Raw genomic sequence first — 19,667 nt, 5'->3', positions numbered from 1 at the left:
CAGCAATATAATTCGATATTGACAGAAAGCCTACTTATACAGGGTTGATATTTTCATCCAGCTGTCATATCATTCCCAAAAGAAGTTCGGCACTGTTATCAACATTTACATAAAACAGATCTAGCAATATCTTATCAGCACCGTAGGGGAAAGAACCCCCCCCCTAGTGTGTGTGTGTGTGTGTATATATATATATATATATATAATGTCCTTAAATGCAGGGTTTTTTTTTTACTGAAATTACTTTTTTTTTGCTTTCAAGTAGTCATTAGCTTGTATGAGTTTCATTATTTTGGTATGTAGAGATTAGTGTTAACTATAGTTTAATGCTTTTAGGCGATTGAAGGATGTGTCTTGTCAGAGTTGTATATATGTTGAACAAAACAGAAATTTTGAGATCACCCTTATTGTTTAAATTTAGTTGTCTTAGTAAAGTCTCACATGCCTCTACATTTTCTTTCATACTAAATTTTTGTTCGATGCAAGAGTTGCTGTGCATCTTTCCAATCAATTCTGTGGAATGTCTACAGAGCATAATTGGAAAAGCCTATTTTTCCCATGATGGATTAGGTAGGTGAAGTTTTATGAATCCAGTTTCACCAATGTACAGAAGATTGTGTACATTTAATTCAGTATACTCATGGACATGAGAGAGAGAGGGGAGGGGGAGAATCCTTGGATGCACTGAATAAATGTTTTAGTTTTAAAGAAGGTTTAAAGGTTGTTTTGATGTCATACTTCCCTAAATTTCTACCTATTTTTCACCCAAACCCCTAACTCCCAACTCCCCACCCCTATAGTCCTTGACATGAATACACATCAGTTGCCATGGATGCAAGTGTCCATTAAAACTGACAAAGCTATTATACCACTAATATTTAATTGAAATAACATGGATATAAAGCTTAAGATTATTGATATATTTCATTTACATGGGCATATGGGTGGTTAATATAAGAATAAGATATAACTTTGCTGCAATTACTGTTGTTTTAGTGTTATCTTTTTTTTTTTTTCAATATACTGCATTTGCATTATATCATTTCTCACAAAGGTGGACCCATTGTAGTTCTTTTTTTGAGATCATATTCATTGGAGCAAATTGCTACTGCTTTTGTGTTGGGCTGATAGGAGTATACATATGTATAAATTTACCAGTGTGTAAAAATTTGCAATATACACTGAATGAGAGAGAGCTCAATGGAAGGCAAGTTACAGGCATATCCCAAGAGTGGTAAGGAATTTGATTTTCTGTTTCTATCATGAACTATGTGCATCTGTGTTGCTTGTTTCAATGGTTAAGGAAAGCAGATTTGGTGCTAATTAAACAAAAATGATGATTGATGATGATCTCAAATGAACAAATTTTTAAGTTGGTCAACATATATACAACCCTGACAACAAAGCACATTTTCAGATTGCCTATAATAGTGTTTCACAAATTTTTCTGGCTGGGCCCACTAGCACTTCCCCACCTTTACTGATAGGTCATATTTTACTACCAGAGCCTTCATATGCTGTGCCTAAATATAAAATTGTGGAGGAGTTGGCATAACCACAACCTTAATATTTTTCAGTTGAAAATTAGCATAGGATTTCTCCGAGCATCTCTTAGTATATGCTGCAGCAACACAGTGGCTAATTTTATGTACTATTATATACTTGCTTGCTGAGATATAGAATGCAGCAAAATATGCATATTACAGTATGGTGGTTTCATTATGAACATGAACATGTCATAAGCCTATGACAAACATGTCATAGACTTATGACATGTTTGTGAGCAGATTGTTCATTATTTCCGTAAGGGTGTCCCAAGCAACAGTGTCATCATCGCCTTAATTGATTTACAGGGAGTGTCCTGCTGCAATGTACATAGCACATGTATAGGTTCTCTGTCATTTGGGAGAACAAGGACTGGGACATCTGCCATACATATCAATTTTATTCCTTATTCTCCCAAATGACAGAGAACCTACACATGTGCTATGCAACCTGACCTGAAAGACAAGGTGCCCATTTTCAGCACATAATCTATCATCCTTAATGCTTTATTCAACCAAGATGCCATGATAGTTATGGATGTACATATCACGTGTAAACATATATTTCTTTGTTAATAAACAAGTTTACTCCAGAGCATATATCATTGTAGTTATTCAGCACTTTTTTTTGTGTGTCATATTGTATTATAACTGAAAGTAAACAAATTAAGTCCATGTCCTGAACAGATATCTTACTATTATTATTAAATTTTCTCAAATGATTTCTATCTTCTATACATACATAAAACTACCCCCCCACCCACACACACGCACGAGGAGGAGGGTTCTGGAAAGTCCTGATAACACCTAGAACAAAAATGATATTAAAGCAGCTGATATATATAACCACAAGAAAGAACATACTAGTAGCAGAATAGCAGAAGGTGACTTTTGTTCTTATATTCTTATATCCTTGTATGTTCTTTCTTATGATTATATCAGTTGCTTCATTATCATTTTTGTTCTTGGTGTTTATCAGAACTTTCCATACCCTCCTCATGTATATATGAACATGAAGATAAGAGTGAGTTTAATTATTAACTCACTCTTATGAGTCAGACTCATTGTGGAAGGTTCATTCAACTGACAACATATTTATCATATAGAATCTTAAAATCCTTAACACTTCTTGCATTAACAACACATTCTGATAATGCATTCCATCACTGACAATTCTCCAGTGGGGTTGTAGTTTTACTGATAATAAAACTACAACCCCACTCTTTTGTTCAAGTAAAAAGTCTATTCAAATCTTCCTGAAGGGAATTAACATCAGCAGTGCCACTTATAATTCTTCCCAACTTTGCATCATCAGCAAATAACTAAAGATCCCCAGTCAGTCCACATGATATATTGTTTACAAAGAAGTTAAACAGCAGGGACCCAAGAACAGAACCCTGTGGCACACCACTGGTTACCATCCTTTTTTGGGACACTGCTCCATCATACATAACCTGCTGGTATCATTCAGAGTGCCAATCTCTGTCCATCTAACCAATATACTATCTATTCTAATCCTCTGCATCTTGTACACCAACTTATGTGGTAATTTATCAAACACTTTTGCAAAGTTGAGTTAGTAGCATCTCAGAAGACTGAAATGTAAGAGCTGAAAATATTTAATCCTGACATATAACAGATTAATCTGAAAGAAAAAAAAAACTATTTATATGAAGTTCACTGCATATGATTCTCCTTTATCTAATGCTCTTGTCACCTTATCATAAAATGCAAGTAAATTACTAAAACAGGACCTATCCTGCACAAATTCATACTGTCCATGAACCCAATTCTGTATTCTATTCCTTACCAATCTCTTCAACACCTTGACCACAACTGCAGTCATACAGACTAGCCTATAGTTGGAGACTTCTGTCTTAGGAACCCTACCCACTTTAAGACATTCGTTAAATAACCAGGTCAAGGAAATAGCCAACTGTGGTGCACATTCCTTAAGAATATGTGGTGATATGTATTCCATACTCACAACCTCATTCACATCTAACTCAACCAATAATTGATACACCTCTGTTTCTTTCACTTCCAATTCTCTTAATACTTGTCTCTCTTCTCTTCTTAAACCAAAGATTTCAGTCTGAAATTTGCAGATCATCTTCATTGTAACTGACAATTTTAAAAAAAGGTAGAATAACAACAACGGATTTCAAAAGAGATACAACCACACGTATAAGAGTGGTACCACAGTACAGTAGATAAGGTTGATACATATGCACAATTAATATAATCTATGGTTGATCAAAAATTCATAAACATGTTCTGCTTGAACCAACTGAAGACTGTACTGTTGGAAGTTTTTCCACTTGGTTATACCATAAATTAAAGATGCCAATATGGAATGTAATTTGATTGACTAAATTTCAAACAACCAAGCCATCTTTGTAATGTGGAGATCTCCTGCCAGTTACCTAACTCTGATCCTTATATAATGAGGTGGGTATCAGCCATCCAAACGCTTGCCTGTATTTGCTTTAACTCAAATATCAGCAATAATAGATTAAAACAATGAAAACAAGAAGAAAAATACAAAACTACATTCTTGACCAATAAACTGGTTACATATCATATAATAATTTATACAAGAATTTTAGAAGATAAAAATTAGGCATAAAAAAAAAAAAAAACCATAAGGGTGGTACAACACAAAGCCAGTTTAATATATTTACATGGAAAAGGAGAGAAATCAGCCAAAAGACTACTCTAGCAGAATACAAAAAAAGTGTGCTTAAACCAGTTTTAACATATATACCTGAGACCCACACTAAAAAAAGTTGACAGATAATGATAAAAATTTTTGAAGAGGAAAATTAGAGGAATAAATACATGGTTTCAGTAGAGAAAGCATGTTAAAAATAGAAACATCAGAAAAGAACTTGATATTATTAGCATTCAAAAATGGAAGCAAGTGAGCAGGATGGTCACTTAAAACAGAATGGAACAGAAAAGGTTAACAAAGCAGGTATATTCAAGGTCAGGATAGCAAGGGGGAAAAAAAAAAGCCACATGAAACCCAGGATATAGCTAAGTTGATGTCAAAGGAATGACATCAACTTAAATGTGTTTAGAAGAGTGAAAAAAAATTGATCACAAATGACAGACCAGTGCAGAAGAAAACTTAATAGGAAACTAGTCATGAAAAATTGTGTTAGACTATCATAATATCTGGTGCAACCCATGAACATATATACCAGAAAATTGTGATAATGGCAATTTCTTCTCCTCTGGTAGTAACACAGGATTAATGCAAAATTATTCACATCCCTTATAACTGGGAGAGGGGGATTAGCAACAGTTATCTATTTCACTAACGTCATCTACTGGCATACCCAGCAGCATAAACACATGCCTTCCAGTTATGGATTTTACCTGAATACCGTCTTCTAAAGTATCATCCATAATTTGATTCGAATCCTCAAAATTTTTCTTCATAAAATGTTTCTCTTTTTTCATTAAAGTAGGTTTTGACCTTCTTCTTGACTATCACATTCTGCATTAGTTGTATGAGAATCATGGTGTCCCAAAGAATATACTTGTTGGTATATACTTTTAAGACTTTCTTCTCTTTCTCTAACAGCTTGATAACATTCCTCCATATTTCTTTCTTTTTTTTTTTTTTTTTTATAAACTTCTTCCTTTAATTTATCTTTTAAACCTACTCTAAATTGATGAAATACAGACCATTTTAAAGTGATTTTTCTTTAATCACTTTAAAATGGTACACTTAACTTAAACGCTATAGCTGGTGAGCTATTATAATACTGAGAAACTGTTTATTACGTTGGAAGTATTGATGTAACTTCCTCAAATGCTAATGAACTTACTTCATTAGCATTTGAAAACTCTAAAATTAATAAACTCTTAAAGTTACTGTAATATGTTGGATATCTTAACGGGCAAGTGCACAGAAAAATTATTGCCTTATCTACCAACTTATTTCTAAGGATAATTAACAAGTGAAATTCTGACTATTCTTCTATTTAAGTTTTTTTTTTTTTTTTTCATATTTAAAATATGATTCAATATTATTATTATCATCTCCAAGAAATGTTTATATTTACCCTTTATCAAAAGGGTAAATATAAACCCTAAAAGAATATATAGGTAGTGAAGTCAAAACCAATCTTCTCAATGACACCAGTTATAGACTGGTGTCCAAAAGCTATGGATGAACTACAATTTTATCTGTATATGAAAAAATTTTCATGATTACAGCCAAATGTGGACATAAATTTATTGCCAGCATACACAAAAAAATCTATTACAAATTTCATGCAAATGAAATTGCAATACATTTTGAGCAAAAGTTATAAATTTCCTAAGGACACATAGTTAAAGAATTAATGTACAGTACTTATAGAAAACTATGCAGAGAAACATTTCAGTATGAAATATGTCCATCTTGAACTGCATTGCAGCTCTCGCAATGTCGTACTGTGCTTAGCACCAAGTGATTCAGGAGTTCTTGAGGAAAATTGGCAAACTCCTCCTTCAAGGCAAGAAAAAAATACCTTGTTTGTTTTCTTGAGGGGAATTTCAAGCAGCAATACATCTCTCTATTGCATCCCAAACATGTTCTATGGGGTTGAGGTCTGCAGAGAGCATACTGGTCACTCGATTCAATTAATATCCTCTGTCTTCAGAAGTATCACCACTGCTCACGTACAATGTGCTGTGGCATTGCCATTCATAAAAATGGATTCTTCACCTACAGCACCATGGAATAATTGAACATGGCATTCAAGAACTTTGTTGCAATATCATTCACCAGTCATAGTCCCTTTTTTCAGGCATGTAGCTCAGCATGACCATTAAGCATAATGCCTCCCCACACCATGACCCCAGCACTGCAGTATTATTATTATTATTAACATTTGACCTCCATGGAGAGACTCATCGTGGAAGATACACACTATTGCACACAATGCTCATCCAACTGTGCTTTAAACTGATTCAATGTGTCTACACCCACAACACACTCAGGCAATGCATTCCACTCACCAACCACTCTCCATGCAAAGAACCTACTCCTCTGTTCACACCCTCTTTATACAGTCTCCAGCAATGGCCTCTTGTTATACTCCCCACTCCCAATCTATGAAAAATCTCCTCCATGTCATAGTCCCAATAACAACCCCTGACAAACTTATGTCTCAACATCTCTCAACATACCCCCCCCCTTACTCCAATTCACGAGACTCTGCAACTTACATTCTCTCAATCTGTCCTCATACTCCACATTCCAAAGACCACTGACTACTTTTATGAATCTTCTCTGGACTCTTTCCAACATATCCTTGCCAGCATGAAAACCCAGCAACCAAATCTGTGCACGATAATTCATATGAGGTCTGAACAAGGCCTTATACAATGGCTACCCTCTCTATTTCTGCATGTCAGGGTCCTCTGCATCACTGCCATTATCCGATGTGATGTTTTCACAACTTGTGCAATGTGACCTTTGAATTTCAGGTCCTCATCCACCATCACTCCTAGATCTCTCATCTCCTTTACTTCCATTAAAGTTTCCCCACCAAGTGTATACATTGCATCCCATCGTTGCTTACCAAATCTCAAACCTTTCACTTTGCAACATTGAACTGACAGTTTCCATTCATGCAATCTATTCAAGTCCTCTTGTAAGGCAATAATATCTGCTTGACTTTGCATTGCTCTCTCCAGTTTTGCATCATCTGCAAACAGGTGGATATCAAATCAAATATTCTAGTTAAACCCAACCCAACATCATTAACATACAAAACAACAATAGTCCCAAAAATGACCCCTGCGGCACACCACTAGTGACCTTTCTCTTTCGTGATACAGCAATATCAAAGTATTTATCACTTTCAAGAACATTCTCACAATGGTAAGCAGTACCACTTTCATACCAGATCAAGTGCCATCTCCAACTGGCAGAAAGACCAACACAATTTATTTAGTGCAGCCTTTTTTGCCTTTAATCCTGTTGAGAGCAACTACATGATCCCTTTGTTTGTGATTTTAAAATTTGAATGTCTACCTGCTTTCTACTTGAGATCATCCTTTCTTTTAGTCAAAAACACACACTACTTCATAAACATCATCAAAGACATTACATTGGAAAAAGATGATTTATTAGTCAGTTTTGACGTCTCTGCCTGCTTTACGAATGTCCCAATCAATGACACAATCCTCCTTTTACAGAACAAATTCCCTCCAGATATCATGGCACTCTTTGCACATGTATTGCGTTCTGGTTATTTTGTATGGTAAAATGCTCTGCCTACAAAAAGAAGGCACAGCCATGGGCTCACCATTATCTCCCCCCCCCCCCATTGCTAACTTTTATATGGAACATTTTGAGCAACTTACTTTAGGTTCCTCTCCTTTAAAACCCAAAGTCTGGCTTAGATACGTTGATTGACAACGTTTTCGTGATCTGGCCCCATGGCCACTAGACACATTCCTTAGCCACCTAAACAAACAAACAAACAACACAAACACATACAGTTCACAATTGAGAGTAAAAAAAAAAGAACATACTTCCATTTCTAGATACACTTGTCACACGTCTTCCTTTTGGCAATCTTTCCTTCACTGTTTACCGGAAACCGACACATACTGGCCAATATATATGCATAAACTCCTATCACCACCCAACACAAAACCTAGGTGTCATTAATACTCTAAAAAACAGGACTCTGAAGATCTGCTCCAGTGAACAGGCACTGAAAGACGAATTTAAAGTAATCAGCAATACTTTTCAAAAAAATGGGTACAGCCAAAACACTATTAACAAAATTCTCTACAAGACCTCAATAAAAAGCAAAGACAAACCAGACTACAATAAAACTATAACTATTCCTTACATTAAAGGGACATCAGATGAAATAAACAGAATACCACAAAAATACAACCTCAAAGCCACCTTTAAACCTCCTGCAAAATTAAAAAGCTTACTCAGCTGACCCACTCCTTCTGCTGGCCCACCCTGGAGTATACCGTATTTATTGCACCTGTAATTGCCGGTCTGGTTGGCCGAGTTGTCACACGTCTTCCTTTTGGCAATCTGGTTAGCGTATCCGCTCTCCAGCCAAAAGGCTGCGGGTTCGAATCCCACCGTGGGCATGGATGTTGTGATTGTCTGTGAAAGTACTAGTGGTGGCAGTAGGCGGTAGATGGCGTCGGTGTTAGATGATGAAGGTTGGTGGAGTAGTGAGACGAAGATTTGTAGAGTAGATGTCCTCCCTCGATGAGTCTTTGGACTCCCTGGAGGTGTGATGTAATAATAAACATACCATATATAGGAGAAACAGGATGCGCAATTCCTATCAGACAAAAAAGAACATAAACGACACATTAAATATAATAATTATGGTGAAGCTGGCCTTTCTGATCATGCCCTGAACACCTTACATACAATTGACTGGAAAAGCACTAGTTGTCTACATCACACCAAAACATGGTATGAATGCAAATTTAAGGAAGCCTGTGAGATTATTACCAACCACCCCAATCTGAACAATAATGATGGTCTAAAAATCCCAAACATATGGAAGGCGTATATTCAACCCACGGAACCTTCCTCTCTAAGAGCAACTATAAACAGGACTGTAGAAAATCCACGATCCTAAATCAAAAATAACAATTGTAATGCTAAAAATAGGACATCATTGTTACTGAAAGAAAACTATCTGTAAGAAAGAATGTTTATTCATGTTATCATAAATAGAATTTAGCTTGATGTAGTTTATAAATAATTCATTTTTTTTTTTCACTAGAGGTCATGCCAGTAGAATAACTTGTGATCAATTCATTGTTTCTCTAGCTTACTGTACGTAATGTAACTTAGCTTGTCCTGTATATTTGTATATGCTCCAGATGATGATCTTAATATGAAGATCGAAACGTTGGGATATTAAAAGTTATTTATAACACGGTTGTAAAATCCATAATTTCTAAAATGAACTTGAGATCATCAGTTATACAAATTGCCACAAGCTGATCTGTCTGAATTTGCAGTTGTAATCTTCTGAAATAGCATTGTCATTAGGTTTAGGACAACAGTGTATTAATCCACCTTCTCAATATACAAATGTTTATAGTGATTCTGTTGTGGAGAGCAAGTTAACTATATTTGCAATTATTTATTAGTTGGTTAGAATGTTTTGGATTCATACCTGTGATGGTGCATTGACTTCAAAATTAGCATGTTCTGTTTTTCCAAAGAATGAAGCTCAAATATAAAAAAATTAAAATATTGCTGGAAATAATTATATATGTATAACTACAATTCTAAATATTAAGTTATTCTCTATCCTCTAAGGAGATCTAGCATATTCTCTGTAAAATAGCAATTAGTAAATAATTTCTAATTCTATATATATAAATTTATATGGACATTCTATAGATTGTATAATGTGAGCTCAAAGAATCTTTCAAGGATAATATCAAATACACAAAGATAGTGAATATAGCATTCAGCTAAATCTTCTATAGTTTTCACTTGACTATATAGGAACTTCCCTTTGCAGCATTTATTCCATCACTGCCTTTTTTTATCTTCCTTTATTTTTTTATTAGTCAGTTTTACTAGTAGTTTTACAACCACATGTCTGGGGAAGGAGTGTCCCAGGTTCGATTTCCGTTGGCGATGTGAGGAGCTTAAGGATCTTCCTCAGTCATAGCCAAGTTAGCCGGTCTTGGGTGTGGACAGCAGGGTTTTTTCCACCAGTTTATCTGGGGTTTTTCATCCTGCAAGCAGGCAAACCGGCCCCGTGAACATACAGGGTGCAGTCATAGGATATAGCACAGTAAGGAAGGCAACGGGGAACCACCATGCTCATAGTCATTTTTCTAGATGGTGGCATATATATAGCTGCCCCTAAACAGCCAAAAGGCTATAACCACAACAACATTTTTTATTACTTCTACTTATTCAATCAGCCTTATCTCTAAAATTACAATAAAATCCCATTACAATTTAATTACCAAAAGAAGGTGAAGCTCTCACTTGACTATTATGCTTGCATATACCTTTTTCTTGCAAGCATGTTTCATGAAAAACATCTTTCCTTCACTGAAGAAGTGGGCATGAAGATAATTGCTCTGACAATGAAGCACAATTAACTAAGGAAGTTCTAAAGGTACTTCCAAGAAAAAGAACTTTACTGCAGATTCCATCTTGATTCATGGAATGTATAGAATTTGCTTCCCAATTGAGTATATAACATTCTCACTTAACATTCATTTTAAGAAAAGTAATTGCTCTAACATGTGTTTTTCCTCCATAATTTGTGCACAGTGATGCTGACTACCATATAATCCTGAGAGAACGAACTGTAATGTGACAAAACTGCTCTTGATAATACAGCAAATGCACATCACAAGATTACTGCATAGGAAAACTACTATAAACAGGGCATAGTATTTTATTTTATTTTTTACATAGTCCAGAAACCCTGCTTCGGAGACCAAACATAGAGCTTGTTCACACCACTTCAGACCTCCAATAAGTAGAGCAGTGATCACACACTGAACGATGAAATTCATCTCCCACCTAAAGATAATCACAAACATCCATGCCCATAGTAAATATACAGCCTGTTGGTTGGAAAGTGTCTCAAGATGCTAACCACTCAGCTAACTAGGCTAGCAAATCATGATCATATGAGACTTTTACAATGTTATCCCTCTTACTTTGTGAAAATTAATTATCCAGTGGAGAATCGAGGCTACATTTGGGTTTACACCAAGAAGTACTGAGTACAATCCAATTTTCTTATTTTGCACAGGCCATTTGTGATGACAGTATATATCATTCATGTATATATCATGTGCAGCTTATGAAATCACACAATTCATGGGATGCGCAACATTTTTGCTCATTCTATGAACTGTATAACACGCTTGTACAGTTCGTGGAATGTGTAGAATTTTGCACAATTCATGAAATGAGCATTACGTTTTCTGCTCATTTCATGAATTGGGTACATAGTTACAGCATATGTTACGCACAGATTATGAAATCGCACAATTCACGGAATGCGCAACATTTTTGTTCATTCCATGAACTGTATAATATGCTTATACAGTTCGTGGAATGTGTAGAATTTTGCACAATTCATGAAATGAGCATTACGTTTTCTGCTCATTTCATGAATTGGGTGCATAGTTACAGCATATAAATAGATGATAAACAGGTGAAGAGTAATAAAATAGTTTTAATTCAAAAACTTCTATTACATAAAAATAGTTATGTACTTTGACAAAACACAAGAAAAATATTATTACCAAATTTCGTTACAACCAACAAGTAAACAATAATTAAGAATTTTCACAAGACTTGTTTGGATGGCATGAAGAGTTACAAAGAACTTGATTTTTAAAACAGCTACATTTCTTATTTGTACAACATGTTTTACAAGAGCATCTTTCGAATCCTTGTCCATTACCAACAGAAAGTTGGCGAACTAGAGCTCTGATGTTGAGGTCTATAGTTCTTCATTTATAGATAATCCCAGAAAATCAACCTTTTCAAAACAATTTCTCTGAAGCCAGTTTTTTCAATAACTTCACCTTTGGTACCAATTCTGTATTTTCCTTCTTTCCTGTCAAGAACTACTCCAATCAAGTTTGCCGGATTTCCTCGACCACGATCAAAAGATGGTACAAACACATTTACACAATCTCCAATATCCACTTCTTTTAGTTTTTTGTTTGTTCTTTGCACCATTTTTTGTAGCGATATGCTTCATGTTCTGACTTGCAATATTCCTCAGCTTGACCACTGGATGGAGGTCATCAATGTCAGTATCTGAAAAAATTAGACTCTGATTGCTTAATGAATCATCAAGAATTCCTCCATTCAATTTTCTGGTTTCATCTATCAAATCGTATTCATGACTTGTGCTGTTTCATTGTTATTTGTAATAGATTGTTCATATAATTCAATGTATTCTTCATTGTTATGATTATTTATAGTTACATTTGCCCCAATAAATGAATTTTCATTTTGTTCTGGAATTGGTACTTGCTCGGATATATTTTTGGTGTCAGTGTAGTTTAACATATCCATGAAATTCTCTTCAATTCCCGACTGAATTTTGTTCAGAAATTCTGTTGGAAGGCTTGTACCAAGACCCACTTTAGGTTTTATTCCAAACAGGGCTTTATAAGGCTCCATTTTTATAGTTTCATGGTATACAGTATTCATACTCCACTGAACAAATTTTATTCCCATACTCCAAATGGAAGAATTATTATCTCGCATCCACACAACTAAAAAATCTTTAAGCATTGCATTGCTCCTTTTCACTGATCCTTGACTCTGCAGGTGTCTGGGCCTTCCATTCACTAAAACCAAGTTTGACCAAAGAGTAGTTCTTTGATAATTTCAGCTGTGAATTCCCTTCCATTATCGGATTGTAAAACATGTGGAGCACCATACTCGAGAAAAATGTCTAATAAATGTTGAGCTACTTCCTTTGCTGTTTTTGAAGGCAGCGCTTGAAGCAAATTAAAGTTTATCAGATGCTCTTGATAGTGCATGATGAACCTGAAATTCCCATCTGGTAAGCATTGAAAGTCAACAAGATCTACCCGACCCCTTTGATTCATGTCATTTTTGGTAATAGGTCTAACGACGATCCTTTAATGGTCTCCTTCCTTTTTAGTTTCTCTGTGCATCTTTCACATTAATTCAGAAACAATTCGTCGTGGAATGTTAGCGTACTTTTCCATTTATTTTCTTGTGGGAGTTTTTGACTAGCCTTTGTGACCAGTAGAGAGATGAATATCATGAATGATAGAATAGCGGATTCTTTTGTTGCCATAAATCAACCCTTTTTTGTCACTACTTTCGTTACACACCCATTAAATTTGATATGGTGTACTTACTTCTAAGATGATATTCTTGTCTACTTCTTTTAAAGCCAGATCTATTATCATTTAGAAGGTTTATGACATATTGTTCGAATTCATTATTCCATAAGATTTCACATTCTCTAACGACGTTTTCCAAATCTTCCATTTTGTATATAGGGATCCAAAATTTAACAAATATGGATGTTTAAAACCTAAAATATCACTTTATTAAGTTAATAGTGACGAATCGTCACATATTATGTAAGATGCAACTTGCAACAACAACCAATAAGAAATGCTCTTTAAAACCTAATAGTCACATATCATATAAGCCGTGGGTCCTGCAACTCATGCCAATGAGAAACTAACCTTAGTAAATACAACAAAAGGAATTCTGATGTAATGTTGTACAAATTTACTGTAACACTTGACTAATACTATTACAAAAAATCTTCTAAAAACACAGCAACTTGCAGCAACAACCAATAAGAAATGCTCTTTAAAACCTAATCGTCACATATCATATATGCCGCGGGGGATCCTGCAACTACAGCAACTTGCAGCAGCAGCAACAACCAATAAGAAATGCTCTTCACCAGTTTATCACGAGTTTCCACACATGATGCTCATGCACTGCTACTGTTACTATGTACTCAATTCATGAAATGAGCAGAAAACATAATGCTCGTTTCAAAATTCTACACATTCCATGAACTGTACAAGTGTGTTATACAGTTCATGGATTGTGTGATTTCATAATTTGTGCGTAACATATATATATATACATATATATAATATTATTCAATTCATATTGCTAATCCGAGAATAAAGTATAAAATATCAACTATAAATACCTGATGAAACTTTTTGTTGGTGTTATATACTTCCTCATTAGCTTCATGTCTCAATTTTTCTCCATCCTTCTTCTTTGAAATTTTGCAGAATTTTGTAACTGCATGTTCCAATTCTATTGAATACATAAAAATGCTCTCTGAATCTTGAAATGATTAATGAATTATTATTATTATGAACACAACAAACCCCTATGAGTTCAAAAGACTCATCATGAAAGGTCTCTCTCGACAAGCAACAAAGTTGACAAATTATATTCTTTCTGACAAGAAATATAATTTATCAGAAAGAATTCACTAAAATCCCCTAAAAGTTGAGGGGATTTTAAGTTGACAAGAAATTATATTTCTTGTCAACTTGATTTTACTTTGTAACCAAGTGGAAAACCTTCCTATAGGTGACATATCATACTTACTCATTCATGCTCTCAGAATTCACAACACATTCCTCTCACCATCACACAACTTTCAGGAATGACGACTTTTTGCTCTTTTCTTCTCACCCACCACTCTTTTTTTATAATCCCCACTGTATAAATTCACTAAAATCCTCTCACTAACTTAAATTACCTTATCTCTTCCACCAAACTCTGTAAATTTACCTTCTCTCAACCTCCCCATAACCAAACATTCTGGAACTTCTTTGATACTGCTTTACTCACTTGTTCCTGGACTTTTCCAGTGTTTTCAGACCACAATGGAAATTGCAGGTGACCAAATTTGAGCCCAACAATCCAAGTCTAATCTGCACAGTGTTTTAAACAGTGGCACAAACACTTGCTTATAATCCCCACTATATAAATTCACTAAAATCACTATGATAAGGAACCTACTTGAAAGTTTATTTTTCACTAGGTTAGCCTATAATAAATTTAGTTTAATCCTTTATCCCAGTGAGAGCAAACAAAGTTTGCACCCGAAAATATCTTCAGGACTGAATATAGTGTTGTACTATCTTACCTGGGTAAGTAGTACAATACTACTTACCCAGGTAAGATAGTACAACACTATTGTAAGATAGTAAAACACTTGGTAAGATAGTTGTACTATCTTACCAACACTCCTATCCCAGTATCTTCCATAATGCAACACACATCTCCTTGTGGATATGTATACTGTTATGCATTAAGGGATTAGCCACTACCCAGACTAGTTTCGACCTTTACTGAGGTCTCTTCAGTGGGAGCCAGGCCCAGAGGTGGAGATACCAGGCAGAAACAGTAGCAAGGTCATCTTTACCTATAGGAGTTGCCAAAAAGGTTTGCCACCTTTTTTTTATTAAATTACTCTGGATTTAGAGAAAGATGTTGAAAGTTTATTTTAGCAAACAAAATAGGAGTGTTGGTAGCTTGCTCCACCTTTGCTACGAGTTGCCTGGTGTTGTACTACTTACCCAGGTAAGATAGTACAACACTATATTCAGTCCTGAAGATATTTTCAGGTGCAAACTGTGTTTGCTCTCACTGGGATAAAGGATTAAACTAAATTTATTAAAGGAACCTACTTGTCAGTGTGTTCCTTATCACAGCACCAACAAACCATGAATTCTTTACAATATTTCCAGCATACCCTCTAAACTTCAAACTGCTGCTGATCACCACCCTCACCATCTTTTATCAATATAGTACACAGCTTTAACCTCTGCACTCTAAAGTGTAACATAATACACTTATTAAAATAACTGCAATCCCATCATTTGTTCAATGAAGAGTTAACAACAGAAAAGAGGAACACTCCTTATAATTCTCCCCAACTTTGCAGTATCAGCAAAAAACTGAAGATTCCCAGTTAATTCACAGGAAATATCATTATCAAATAAGTTAAACAGCAGGCCCAAGGACAAAACCATATGGAACACTACTGGTTAACTTCCTTTTCTGGGACACTGTCCCACTATACTTAACTTGAGAGTATTGTTTAGAGAGCCTATCTCCAATACATATAATCAAACTCTTATCCATTCCATTCCCCCCCCCCCAGCTTAATACACCAATTTATCATGTAGCCACTATCAAATGCTTTGGCAAAGCCCAAAAATATCACTGTATAAGAGTACCTTACCCAACATATTCATCACAAGACACAAGCAGCTTGCTAAAACAAGATCTACTCTTTACAAACCAATGATAACCATCATAAAAAATACTTTAAATCCTAAACCATCTCTTCAATACCTTAATTACAATAGCAGATATACAGAACTGATATTAAACTAAAAAATTCTGTCCTACAACACTATTATGTGTTGCATACCAAGCAGTAGTATTACACAATTAAACTTTACCCAATTATTTGTATTTTTAAAATAATACAGTGTCATCAAAGTTATTTTGATATCTGTCTGTAATATCTTGTGCAAAAGATGGCATGAATACAATCTAGATTTTGTCTCTGTAGCATAGTTGGAAGAATAATGGGACAATTTGTACTATAATTGGAAAAGGCCTGAATTTGATTCTCATCATGACAAGAGGAATACTTACATGGACTTTATCAGTTGAAAGTGAGTTAGCCAATTTCATATGGAAGCAACAGAATAAATTAAAGATGCTAAGGAATATATGGGGTGCTTAAGGGTCAAAGCTATATAACTAAGAGGAGACCTCCACATAGCCTTTAAAGAATGCAGAGAACCGACCAGGGCTTCTGACCTAATGTCCAATCCTCACCTTCTCGTGGTGCGCTCTGTTAGGTATCTACCTGAACATTGAATGAACGAGGATGGGCTGGCAATTTGAGATTTAGCCAAGCAGACTGTATTCTTATTGGCTTAAACCAAAATATCAAATGATGGTTCAACATGACAAAATTTCATGCCGGCTGGGGAGTAACCCAGTTAAACAAGGCCCCCATTGTTTTTGCCAGGGAACCAGGGCAAACAGCGAAAAGTCAGCTACTGGAACAAATCCTAAAACCCACCCCAACTCAATATCACCAGAGTTCAAGATCGGTACTATCAACATAGGAAGCCTAAATGGCAAAGAAATGGAGCTAGCTGAGGAACTGGATAAGTACCAGATTGACATAATAGGGGTGACTGGAAAAAAAAAAAAAAAAAAAAAAGGCAAAAACTGGTGACATCTTTTTGAGCAATAAATACAAAATGTTATATATGTTATGTATATAATATTATGTATATAATACTATATTATGCATATAATATTATATATATAATGTTATAATGCTATACAACTTGTATAGGTAAATATGACTTCTCCATTACTTCCACGTTAGTATCACCACCTCTGGGTCTGGCTCCCACTGACGAGACCTCAATAAAGGTCGAAACCGGTCTGGGTAGCGGCCCTTCCCTTAATGCATAGCATTATACATGTCTGCAAGGAGATGTGCTTTGCATTATGGGAGATACTAAGACAAGTGATGAGAGCTTAGTCCACCTTTACCACGAGTTGCCTCAGTCCTGAAGATACTTCAGGTGCAAACTTTGTCTGCTTACACTTGGATAAAGGATTAAACTAAATTTATTAAAGTAAAACAGGTAAAACAACAGGTAATATCATTTGTTGATATTCAGATAACACTTGACAAAATATATAAATGAAAGAAAGAAAAATGTAAAATTGCAAATTTATTCTGCATATACTAAACATGAAATAAGAACAATGACACATCCAATGACAAAGTAAGGTGAACTTTTAAACAGTTACTCACCACTGGAAGATATATAAAACAGTTCTCTCATTGTGAATATTTCTAAAAATAATAAATAAAACAATTATTGAAATGACAAATTCAAGCTCTTAGTGAATTTAAATATCAAATTTTAAAAAAGTATATTTTATAATACACATCAAATTGTGATGTGTGTGTTTTCTAGGAGTGTACAGGATAACTAATGAACAACCAGTAAAATGTTAAACAAACAAAAATACTACAGATGAGGTAAAATTGAATGACAAAAAATTATAACAACACTAAAAGAAATTATAAAGTAATGAATGAAAAAAATAACAAAAGAGCAAAAACTGTTGAGGCTTACAGCTTCAACAGTACTAATTTGTTAAAGTGTATTTATATAAGGAAAAATTAAAATAAATGTCAAAAACGGTATTTATATGCATTCATATAAGTTGGAAGGCCTAAAATTTGTTTTTAATGCAGGCAGCAATTGTATGATTACAATTGTGTGTATAGTAGAAACTTGATTCAAAACACTCGCAATACACTATATTGAACTTTTATGCAGTGATGTTTCTTTTGTTACTGCAGTTTTGCTATAGTGAATTTGCCTGAACTCAGAATAGTTATTCTCCAGAATAAATATCTGAAGCATCAGGTAAATCAGATGGGCAGCTGCTATTATGGGTTCTTGTCTTAATGCGTCTTATTTAATTTGGTGCTATGACTAAAGATGAAAACTAACAATAATCAAAATTTCTTAGACAGATTAGTAGTATGAAGAATAACTTGTGACCAAATTTTATCTAATAAAATGTAACCATTATGTTCTATAATGTTGATCTATCTCAGTGCTAGCAATTTGATCCCTCAACATTATTGCATTGCATAAGCTACCTCTAGAGGAGGTAGCTGATGGCCTGTCTTGCTAAAATCAGCTCAAAGTGGCCTACATCTATCAAAATCCTGCAAAACAGACATGATTTGTTCTTGATTTGATCTCTGGATGAAATGCTAGTTCATCCAGTTGATCCACTGTTTTTTTGATCATACCGTTGTTGTAAAAGCTTTGGGAAATAAATAAGAATCTTTTTGTATATAAATATACCACAAACCACTAAAATAACATCATCATCAAATTCCTAACATGTACCCTCAAGGGGTGTACAGGATATGATAGTACTACATGAAAAATTTACATCATTACTAACTTCCTATCTACAATTTTCCTCCAAATTAGTCTGTTACTTGTCAAGACTCGAACATTATCAAATCTTATATTTCTATTGTCTAGCGCACTTTGTACTGTATCAATCCACCTATATCTTGGTCTTCCACTGGGTCGTTTTCCTGCCAACCTGGCAGAGAACACTTGTTTTGCTAATCTTTCCTTGCCCATTCTGTGTAAGTGACCATACCACCTAAGATTAGCTCTGCTAATGCATTCCTGGATGCTGACAATGTCAAGTTCTTTCCTAATATCCTCGTTTTTAATATGATATTGCCATTGATGCTATCTGTTCATGCCACTAATCTTTCTCAGGACTCTCATATCTTCAATCTCTAGTCTTTGGTCAAATGTTTTACTTCTGACCCAGCTCTCAGATCCATAAGTTAAAACTGGTTTGAACACTGCCTTGTATACAGCTAATTTAGTGTTTTGGCTAATTTCTCTCTTACTCCATATGAATTTATTCAATTGACTGCCTACCATACCAGCTTTGTTGATTCTGTTGTCTATTTCAATATTTAATTTACCATCTTCAGTAAA

General features: G+C 34.8%; 1 protein-coding gene across 5 annotated transcripts in view; it reads right to left on the bottom strand.

The window, feature by feature from the left end:
* Nucleotides 1-19,667, bottom strand: part of LOC150100640 (DCC-interacting protein 13-alpha-like) — a 408,578-nt gene that overhangs the window by 245,051 nt on the left and 143,860 nt on the right. For all 5 annotated transcript variants that reach the window (XR_016549161.1, XM_090401384.1, XM_090401387.1 and 2 more), the window contains 2 exons: nt 17,930-17,971; nt 14,261-14,373 (listed from right to left, as the gene is read on the bottom strand). Coding sequence is in view for 4 of the 5 variants with exons in the window: in XM_090401384.1 (XP_090257510.1) it covers nt 14,261-14,373; nt 17,930-17,971 (155 nt within the window). In the remaining variant the exon portion in view is untranslated. The remainder of the gene's footprint in view (nt 1-14,260; nt 14,374-17,929; nt 17,972-19,667) is intronic.

This window comes from Typopeltis vanoorti, chromosome 12 (assembly GCF_054136105.1).
Source record: "Typopeltis vanoorti isolate ZY-2024b chromosome 12, IOZ_Tvanoo_1.0, whole genome shotgun sequence".
NCBI classification, from domain to species: Eukaryota; Metazoa; Arthropoda; class Arachnida; order Uropygi; family Thelyphonidae; genus Typopeltis; species Typopeltis vanoorti.
Note: the sequence above shows the minus strand (reverse complement) of the source record. Positions and strands in the feature narration are given on the sequence as shown.